Source organism: Mesitornis unicolor, unplaced genomic scaffold, assembly GCF_000695765.1.
Source record: "Mesitornis unicolor isolate BGI_N332 unplaced genomic scaffold, ASM69576v1 scaffold5150, whole genome shotgun sequence".
NCBI classification, from domain to species: domain Eukaryota; kingdom Metazoa; phylum Chordata; class Aves; order Mesitornithiformes; family Mesitornithidae; genus Mesitornis; species Mesitornis unicolor.
Window position 1 is genome coordinate 61,478 of NW_010157525.1, and position 10,578 is coordinate 72,055.

The 10,578-nt window shown below is 44.2% G+C and overlaps 1 protein-coding gene across 1 annotated transcript in view; it reads right to left on the reverse strand.

Annotated features, from left to right (window-relative positions):
* The window catches only part of ABCA12 (ATP-binding cassette, sub-family A (ABC1), member 12), a 55,326-nt gene that overhangs the window by 7,834 nt on the left and 36,914 nt on the right, over positions 1 to 10,578 (reverse strand). The window contains exons 31-37 of the mRNA XM_010180364.1: positions 9,553 to 9,658; positions 5,875 to 5,929; positions 5,209 to 5,386; positions 3,215 to 3,330; positions 2,440 to 2,599; positions 812 to 1,080; positions 2 to 189 (exon numbers count right to left, since the gene is read on the reverse strand). Of these exons, the coding sequence (XP_010178666.1) occupies positions 2 to 189; positions 812 to 1,080; positions 2,440 to 2,599; positions 3,215 to 3,330; positions 5,209 to 5,386; positions 5,875 to 5,929; positions 9,553 to 9,658 (1,072 nt within the window). The remainder of the gene's footprint in view (position 1; positions 190 to 811; positions 1,081 to 2,439; positions 2,600 to 3,214; positions 3,331 to 5,208; positions 5,387 to 5,874; positions 5,930 to 9,552; positions 9,659 to 10,578) is intronic.

Below are 10,578 nucleotides of genomic sequence, written 5' to 3' on the forward strand. Positions count from 1 at the left end.
CTGATGTTTTTCACAGCCATGATGCGTTTGTGAGGAAGGTGGTAGATCTTTGTGAGATTCTGGAGCTGTACCACATCAAAGTCAGCTTTGCCAGACTCCACTCGGTTCCTCTCTGCCTGGACATCCCCATCCTCTTCAGCCACAGGTGGCAGAAGCGATGCTTTGCCGTGCACTCTGTCAAACAGGAACCTACAGGGAGGGCGGAGAGGGGACCTTACCCCTGGGCCTGTGTGCTTGGGATACTAAGGAGCTTTCCCGTGAGATCCCAGGCTGCACAAACATACACAGATACACAGTCTCCTGATATTTGCACCATATAGGAAACTTAAACCCCCAACATTCTCTTTCTGCCTGTTTTTTTTCTCTTTTTCAGCAAATATTCTGAGGTGGAGGAAGTCCTACCTCGTGGACACACTTAAAATGTAGGTGGCAGGACTGTTCTCACTCCTCCCTGTGTGCACCCAAGCCAGAGGAGACAGGGAGATTGAAACAGAGGAGATTGTCAATGGACTGACTGCTCTTACCAACCAGGTGAACATCAGCCCACCAGTCCCAAAGCCCTGAAATGAGGTCCATGCTATCAGCCAGCAAAGACTACCAAGGGACTCTGGTAACATACACTTCGATCAGTTAATACTCCAATTACTGGTAGGTACTGGGACCACTGCCAGAGAAAACTTACTCCATGTTTGCAAAGCATCTTGGAAATTTATGGGCTTCATAATTGACAATGATGGTGCAAAAGCCCAGAATCCAACCACAGAGTGCTGGCTTGGACTGTTTTCACTGTGAGACTCCAGATGTTACTTACTCCAGTATGTTGTTCCAGACTTTCTGAATCATCCTGTCCTGAACTATAAGACGGATGGCAAAAAACACGGTGCCTTGGATAAACATGGCAAACAGCTTGGATGTGGTCTTGTCCAGCTCAAAGGTTTTGTCAGGGTAGTCCACTCCGTAGGCTTTTAAGAAGCCCAGCAGCGCCTGATCCTGCGACAGTTCAATCAAGCCATAGCCAAAGCAAAATTGTGGAAACAGAAGGAACGCATGCCTTAATTTTTCAGCGAGATCACGCAAGCCCTGAAAAAAACCCAAAAAGCAGCACAGTCAGTCACTGTTTTTATTCATGGAATAAATTCATAGATTTTACTGTTGGACTGAAGTGTAACAATTACACTGGGATTTGCTTGTGTCTCAGAGCAGAGATAAATCGAGAGCAAAGAACTCTGGAGACAGCTCGTTTCACAGGCACAAGGTCAGAAAAGTCAACAAGCAGCTCTGAGGTTCTGATCACCCATAGTAAACAGCAGCCAGTTCCTGGAGCAGTCCCTCACTGCTACTCCAGCTGCTTCACCCTGTGTGTGCAGTAACCCAAAATCCACCCGTGAGCCAGAGCTGAATCCTGCCACTGAGCTGCACTGTGCCTCCCAAAACTGCAGAGCTGCTGCACCAGCCTGTTGCGGGGCACAGCCCACTCCACAATCCTGCTCCCCCAGAGAACTGTCCTGTCAGTTTTCCTTGGACAAATATCTCCATAAACTGGAAGATTTGGCTTTAATAGATGTAGAAGGACAGTCTCACACTTATAAACTCTCATACAGGGAGATTTGGTCTACTTCTAACAGGAGAAAGTATTAGCACACACAGCAAAGTGGAGAGGCAAGAAATTACCATGGAAAGAGAGACTCCCTGTCACTGGGGCACAGAGGGATAGAACAGGATCATAATTGCACATCCCTAAAATCCAGGGGGTTGCTAAACAAGCATTGTCCAGCTAGAGAGAAAAATTCAATGTGCCTATTGTTTTACAAAGCTACTGTCTTTTATTAAAAAAAACCCCGAACAACGCAAAAAACCCCATAAATGTAAGGTGTACATTTTATCTCAGCGAATCCCAGGGATATCTCAGTTTAAGAGAAGGCTTTACTTTAGGGGATCGTAACTGTCTCTGAGTAATTTTTCATTCTTGCAGGGAGATGATTGCATTACAGATCTAGATGACAGGCAGCTGGTGCTGGGCTTAACGCACCACATGTCAGACTTAGGGCAACGACATCCAGTTGTCACTCTCGGCAGCTCGTGCTGCAAGAAGTTAGCAATGATTCAAAGTTCCCACCAACTTTTTATCAAACATCTCTACCCACCTCCTGCTCTTCTCTGCACGGGCAGTTTTCTACCTCTCTTTTTGTATTCTCCCCTCTGTCACAATAATTTTCTTCTTTCGCTAGAAGCGCAGATTTACAGACAAGCAAGATTTGTATTTGACTCATGTCCTGTCTACAGGGAACCTCCTTTAGTCCTGTGACCAGTGTCCTCTACTTGGTCTGCCCTCAAATACCTTGAAACCAGCCAGCTGCTAAGGACCTGATCAAAGATACCAAACTCGACGAGAAGCCTCCTGCTGTTTTACCAAAGGTTTTGTATTACTAGCACTCCTACCTGATCTGTGGCCTTTTCCTGGGAGAGCAGAAACACAACCGAGTGAGTAATGATGGTATTGATGCCAAAAAACAAGTTGACGCAGACATAAACGATGAAGGCCATTCCTGTTTCTTTGAAAAACCCAGCCAGCAGGTACATCCATGAAAAGGTTGCGTATCTGTAAATTGCCAGCAGTACAGAGAATACTGCAGTAACTCAAAGAGTGACTGAAAACAAACAACTAAAGACCTCAGACAACAGAACAGTTCTGTTTCAGCATGTGACTAGGTTTCCATATTACAGGAGCTTAAAGAGGGAAAATGGCTTTGTGTCTGCTAGAATTTGGAGAAAACGTTTATGATACTTACTTTGAACATGGAGCCCCGACTGAAAGCAGACAGACCAGGACTGGAGGATTCAAAGCCAGGGAGACAGTTTGAATAAGTTTTCCTGAATTGCGCTGCTGCTTTTTTATTTCCCCCTCTCTGATTGTGAAACGCTTTTATACCTTGAACTTTGCAAGAGTTCAGTAAGCATCTGCTTATAGCTTGGGCTGTCACTGTGACCTTGCATATTTCATACCCTCATGTAAAGTTTGCTTTGAATAAAGCAGGCATGAAAACAGTGGTTTAGCTCACTGCTCCTGGAAGGAACAACTCGTCACCATTTGTAAAGTGGACGTTGAAGAAAAAAGCCCACGTATTCCTCCCTTGGATCTCAAATTGCAGCAGCCTGCAATATCCAGTTCCTCACGCTGTGTAATGATATTTAAATAACTGAGCTTCACACTTACCCGAACAGTAAAAGCAGAAGAAATACTGCTAGTAAGTTATTGTTGTTGCAGAAACCTGGTATCTGGAAGGATGAAATAACTCCTATTGAGAGTCCAATAGGGACCATAAAAAGTACCTGCAAAATTATATTAAAAAGAGGTTATTAGGACGATAATTCTTGAACATTTTTCTAGAACCATGCAGAAGCAACAACCTCAGATCTGCATCTGGTCCCACAGGTGCAGCCTGGGTTTTCTAAGGAAAACCAGACACAGGCAGGTTCTCAGTCCTCCTGAGACTTTAGTGAGTCTCGCAAATGAATTCCCACAAAGCCACTTTGAACAGGCTAAGCCTCAACGTTCAGGACTGTGGACAGGAAGTGCCTTAAAGGTTGTGAATGAAAAATACCCCTCTGGGTTTTCTGTTAGCCTTGCAGTCAAACCATTTCATTGCGCCCTGTAAATCTGGTCTTTATAATGTTGAGTCACACCAGGGACGCACCAAATGTCTGCCTCAAGAGGTTCCTCTCTTCCCCAGCTTTGGGATTTAACAGAATTTACTGGCAGGGATTCACTGAGAAATATCAAGTTGCCGAGAGCGCTGGATTAGTTTCAGCCCACTGAATACTGATTGTGGCAAGGACTCCAGGGATTTTTCCACAGGCAGATTTACAAATATGCAGTGCTGGAGCGAGGGCCCAGATCAGGGAAGCAGACACAGGCCTGCCCCATCCTCGCCCCCACGCTGTGACTCAGGGCTGCTCTGCCAAGCCAGTCTGCAGCCACGCTGCCCTGAGACCCCTTTCAAGCCCCCTGTGCAAGGCAGCAGATACTTGTGCTGATGCCTAATCACACCAGCCCCTATAAGCAGGCAGTTTGGGCTATTTAGTGGTGAGTACCACATTGTTAGGACTGCTTTGTAAGTGTTAGCAAAACGCTTACAAGCTTAGGCTGTGCTCTGCAGAAAGAGTTGAGGCTCGAGTGTTTTCAGCCTTTAGCTGCATCAAAGGGGGCTGGCCACCAAAATGCCCTTGAAGATTTCGTATTTTCAGGAACTGATGATCTCACTGGGATTTTAGGCACTAGCAGAACTGCATCAGTAGAATTTTGTTGGATGCACAGAGCTCATCACCATTACAGCAGAGCTGGCAATGCCAAAGCTCACAAGCAGAGACAGTCTGCACTTGGAGATCTCTAACTGTGTGTTTGACATAGTGCACTGGAGGTAATTCATAAGACACAAAGCACTTTAGCTTACAGACACTGCATATTTATCCTCTTAGCCCAGCGATGCTTTCCAGCAGTGCTATTAACCCTCTTTACCATGAGGAAACCTAACTTCAGGGAGAACAAGGGCATGCCTACACCACATATTGCAGCACAGTGCTGGGGAGCTCAACTATCTGTAGGAGCAAGGTGGTAAATCTATACAGCGCAGTGCAGCACTGTAGAAAGGAACTTGCTCAGGTCCTGGAAGGCATATAGCTACATTAGTAGCTTTCCTTGCCTTAAAAACCTTCGTAATATATAATCTTAAAGAGAGCATTCAACCCAGCAATGGATTTTTGCCCAGCGGAGGACTGGGAGATGTCTGCTAATGTCACACCCTGTACTCCCAGGGTTTCCCAAATGGCTGTAGCCTCAAGCCCCAAAGCCTTACCCCAGATGCGTAAAGGCTGCATGATAACTCACCTAGCCCTGCAAGGGAACAGCAAAGCAGCTCGCTGCGTGCATGCTAAAATGGAAATCGAGCTCTGGCCTGTTCTGCGTTGCTCTCATATAAATGTGCTGAGTGTTTTGCACACACTCAAGAGAGAAGGAATGCCTTCGCTTAGCAAAATCCAGTGTTGCGGTTCACATTTAATAGACTTCAGTGCCATAGAGAACAATTACTACATAATGCTCTTGGTAGTAATAATATTGAGAAGTCTACGCAATCAACTTTAAACGAAGAACTTTCCTCCTCCTGCTGCATAATACTACTTTTGGTGCATTTAGGAATGTGAATTATTTACCAGATCATAAATGAAGTTAGTCACCCAGTAACTTGTCATCCCAATGCCTGAAATATGCTGCAGTTGTTTGGCTTTGGTTTGATGTTCTTTTACCACGTAGAGCACAAAGCTTGCTGTTGTGATAGAGTAGCCAACCAAAACAGACATTGAAACTATGATGTCGAGTAAGCTGTTGAGCCTGGGGAGAAAGCAGAGAAAGACACATACGGTGAGTCAAAGTGGCAGATTTCCCTCGTTGCAGAGGCGTTGTTTAGAGCTCAGAAGCAAAGAGGTCCCGATTCTGTGCTAGCATCTTTCTCTGATGGCAATTACGCCTAGCAAAAAGGACTCCCAGCACTGGGTTTTACCACTGTACCACAGCACTGAGGGGAAAGGCCAAAAGGAAAATGATATTATTAATATTGTACCAAAGCACAAAAATGTGTGATGCTGTAACTGCGACCTCCAGTCACAGTTGGGATTCTGCAAAGAAACCCTAATAGGAATCTGCAGCTCTGTGGCATGCAGGATGCTATTCATGTAGAGGGAATGAAGACAAGGAAGAGATCGGTTTCACCATTTCGAGAAAGATATTCAATAATTTAGGCTGCTTCATGGTTTCCAAGAAGCTGGTTTGCTTCTTTTGAAGCTAAACAAGGCAGGCATCAGCCAAATGAATCTTCTTACATTACTTGTTCTTGACTCTGTCCTCCAGGATATGGCTGAGCCGATAAGAAAATACCTACACAAAAAAAAAGAAAAAAAGAAAAGAAATTGAAAACGTGGCTAACTTAAAGCTTCCTTCACCAGTTCCTGAGATTGACGGTAATACAGAAAACTGTGAGTAGAGAAGAAAAGCAGATCAAAAGCTGGGGTTTGCTGTCATCTCGGTGTGATCTTGGGCAGAATTTTGAAGGTCCCCATTTTTCCCATGACTTGACTCTGATGCACAGCAGATCTGAAACTCAAACCCTAGGCCTTGTTTCTGCATCTGCCTGGCTGATCGTACCATTCACTTCAGTGAAAGCACTCCCATACCTAAAATTAGGCACACGATCGTGGGTCTGTGTCTTTCAGGTTGGATTCTTCAACACTAACGCATTCAAAACTGGTGAATACTTTTCATTTTAAAGCTGCCGCTTGATGATCTCGCTTAATTTCATTTGTTCTTTCATCATCAGAAACAAACCTTTCCCTATTGCCTTTCTCCATAACTACTATCTTCCTATGATACATGTCTTTCTCAATATAGGCATCTGTTGAGATGTTATTGTAAGCCCAAGTAAGATGCAGACACTTCTGTTCCCGGTTTGGCAATGAGGTATTTCTGAACTATTCTGTCTTATGCAGCCAGGGGAAAGAAAAAACAAACAAACCAACAAACATTGCTGTTTAGAGGCAATTTGTGCCTATAAAAGCAGTTTTCTAAGAAAATGAGGAACCTGGGGGGCTCTGGTGGGCCAGTTCCAACCTCCAGTGAAGGTCTCTGCCTTGATCCCATGAAGACAACAGCCCAGTTTCTAAGACCCTAGCACCTGAGAAGCTGTTTAGGCTGAGATGTTTATGTGCCTAAAACCAAGGTTCTCAATCCATATTTAGACACCTAAGTAAATGCATCAGTTCTCAGAGAGTGCTGGATGACCTCTGGCTGTATTAAATCCAGAGAGATTTGCTAGAACATGCCACCTCTGAAATTTAAGCTCCTTACAGCCAGGTGCCTGACGTGCAGCAGCTACAGGAGGAAAGAACTATTCTGGGCCATTTACCCTAAGAATGAGTATTCTGACATGGGGACCAGAAAGGAGGAGCCTGTGGGTTTAGCTGCCCAATTACCATACTGGGCAAATCGATGTGAAAGGAAAGATTTCATAGGAAATTTATTTTGGAGGGGAAATGAATCTTCTGTCTTGTCACCAGTGAGAGAAATGGAATTAAAATCTTGGGCTGCTGATAAAGCCACACAAACAGCCAGAAAATGTTTCCCTTCTCTAAAAGAGCGAGAAATAAAGATACCGTTTGTCTAAGCTGTTAATACTTCACTATAAAGCCATTTTCCTTTACTGAAGCTTAGGCTAGAAGTCAGAATTTCCATTTCAATGCTTTCTCTTTTTTGTTGGTTGGGATTGAGAGAAAAGAAAGCACAATATACATAAGTCAAAAGCTATTATGTCTTGCTTAGTGACAGGGTAAAAAGCTTTTTATGTATTTTTTTTTAATATACGCGGTCTAAGTCAAACCTCTAAAGCAGGACTGGCACCTCTTTGAGACTGCTGAAATGACAACACACTTTTATCTGGCCATTTCAATGGTTCTTAAACTGTCATTTATTTGTCACAACAACAAATAGATTTAGCTGCCAAGAACATACCACACAGAACATCTGTTCAATTGTATTTCAAACTGGATTTACACTACCCCGGGGGAGCTATCCTCACCCATTCATTTTATTTCCCCCATTCTATGGATGGGATCATTAGTGGGAAGCGGAGAATTATCTGTCTGGTCATATACTACTAAGCATTTCTTTCCAAAAACACATAAGCAGCAGGACAGATGGAATAAAAACTGCTATTCTTTCCCACTGAAAATCGTTCTTTTGCTGGTATAAAACTTTCCCTGTAAAAACTTCCTGACTGTTCACATGAGCTTCCTGCATTTGCTCTCACTACGGCATGCGTAGGGAATACAGAGGCAGGGCAAGAAGCTTCACTGCTTAATAATTCAGCTGCTCTGGGATGTTGCTGCTGATGGAAGCACCTGGCTCAGGTCTCCTCTCTCCACACCCAGGCAGGGGCTGCAGCTTTGTGATACGCTTATGCAGCGTGCACTGAAGAGCTTGAACCTTCTGACCTGGCGGGCACACTGCAAATCTCCAAGGCACAAGCCAGTAGGTATTTTAGGACAGCGGTGGGGACAAGGCACTGATTTTGCGTGTTGTGAGCCAAGCTTGCTGTGAGTTTCAGTGCATCTGTATGTGGAGGTGGGAAGAGAGACATGCTGTTTTGACTTGTAACCAGCATTCTGCTGTTTCTTTAATTCACGGCACGACACTCAAAGCTTCAGACCAGATGCCTTTTCCATTATAGTTCAAGTCAGACACGTCAGTGAGGAAAGTCTTACGAGCAAAAAGACACTGTGACCTGTTTCAGCGCCCCCTGGAAGGGCAAACCTCTCAGGTGCAGGGGACTAGGCATGATCAGGACATGCCTGGAAGGGCTCTCTCTTTGTCAAAGAAAATCAATTGGTAGGGCATTTCTGCACACAATTGCTACTCTTGTCAGATCCCATAAATCTCTGTATAAGATTTCTCAAAATGGCATGAACATAAATCTTTTCTCCCTGCACCCCCTCCATCTCTGGAGAGAGGCATACATACACAGACATATTTAGGCCCGTGCTGCACCCCTTAAAGTAGGCTAAACCATAAAAGCCTGTTTCACTGCCACTTGGAAGGGCAGACCTCTGAGGTGCAGGGGACTCTAGGCATGATCAGGACATGCCTGGAAGGGCACGCTTTGTCAAAGAAAATCAATTGGTAGGGCATTTCTGCACACAATTGCTACTCTTGTCAGATCCCATAAATCTCTGTATAAGATTTCTCAAAATGGCATGAACATAAATCTTTTCTCCCTGCACCCCCTCCATCTCTGGAGAGAGGCATACATACACAGACATATTTAGGCCCGTGCTGCACCCCTTAAAGTAGGCTAAACCATAAAAGGTAAGATAGGGTGCCCTGGTTTATTGGCAGGAATTTGGGTAGCTGCATTACATTACCAAGGAGAAGCTAAAAGAACCAATAACCCCAGATGGGCTGCTAACACTCCTTGGAATCTGTGCATGTCGTGTGTCAGAAAAAATACAGCTGAAAATTATGTTTCTCACTTAATCTCACTCCCTCTCATTCTCATTCAAACACAGACAAACACATTCCCACACATCCTGAGTTGCTCTCAGCAGAAGGGTGACATATTAAAATTTACTAATCCAAACCACCCCCGGAGATGACCTCAAGTAGCCTTTCTATGCATAACTAATGGACACGTATCAAGAGACAGCTATTCCAGTGCCATCGTGAGAGGCGATAAATCAAACAGCAACCATTGGCATTTTTTTGGATGAAAGGAGTGTTTTACACAGAAGCTGAGGTCTTCCCCGTCCAGATCCCCTAAGTCTTAGACAAAGACAAATGAAATATGTGGTTTATTCATGTTTTTCAATTCTGTTTTTAAAAGAACTGTGTAATTGGGAATAAAGAAATGGCCTCACTGAAGTCAAGGTAAGTGCTGCCACTGATCTCAACAGAACCAGGATACTCCCCCCACAAAGAGAAGAAATTATCTGCTCATGTAAAGGGACACTTACCATACTTCGAAGTCTCATTTTTGGGCAAGTTAGCTCGAAGAATGAAGTTATTCAAGCTGTTCAGATAGGCTGGAAGGCTGTGATAACCCTCGGGATTATACCACACCTGCACACAATTAAGAAATTGAAACAATTTGGGAGAGAAATTCTTACTGATAACATTTTGGTTTGTTCTGCTTGCACAAATGAATCCTTCCACGGTTGTTATCTAAAGTCATAAGCTCTGCAAGTTGAAGTCCAATGATTAAAGCACATCAAGTACCGAATGAGTATAAAAGCACATTTCACTTTGAGCACAAGCAGTCTCATCAGCTTCATTTGCCTTCTAGCAGAGAAGAAAGAAGCACTAGCTGGATATGTGACATAAAGCATACAGACACTTGTTTTCTCTGTAATAGGTTGCTCAGATCTGATGAACACCTGCAGTGGAGACTTTCCAAAGAAGGCTAAGCATTCAGATGTCTAACACCCCTTGAAAGCCAGGAGGTAGAAAATAGCCAGTTGTTACCTTCTTATTCAGCAAGAGCCCTTCCCTCCCATTGATAACTCTTCTTACCTACGATAAACCCTGAGAACCGAGGAGAAAGATCAGGTCACAGGACATGCACTTTGGGAGGATTTACCATCACGTATTTTAGGCACAACTCACAGCAGCCAGGTTAGAGGGGTAAGTTATCTTCCTAAGGACAGAGAGCTTAGGCTATTAAGGTTAAATGCTTAGACACAGCCCACAGCATCCACCTTTGCATATCCCCAAGTCCTGCATGCTCAAGTGATTTCATTCTCCTTGCCTAGCAGAGCAAGGACTGGAGTCTGCCCTGCTTCCAACACTATCAACGTCTCCAGGTAGTAAATGTGACATGTGACAAGCAAACAGCAATGCTTTTAGATCTAAGATGAAGCTGTAAGATTGGAGGAGTGAAAACATCTGCAAATTCATTACATCAGCTCTGAGCGTTAGTGAAACAAACACTGTGATTCCTTCTAATTGGAGCCACCCCTGAAAACAACACTGCTCTTGCAGGA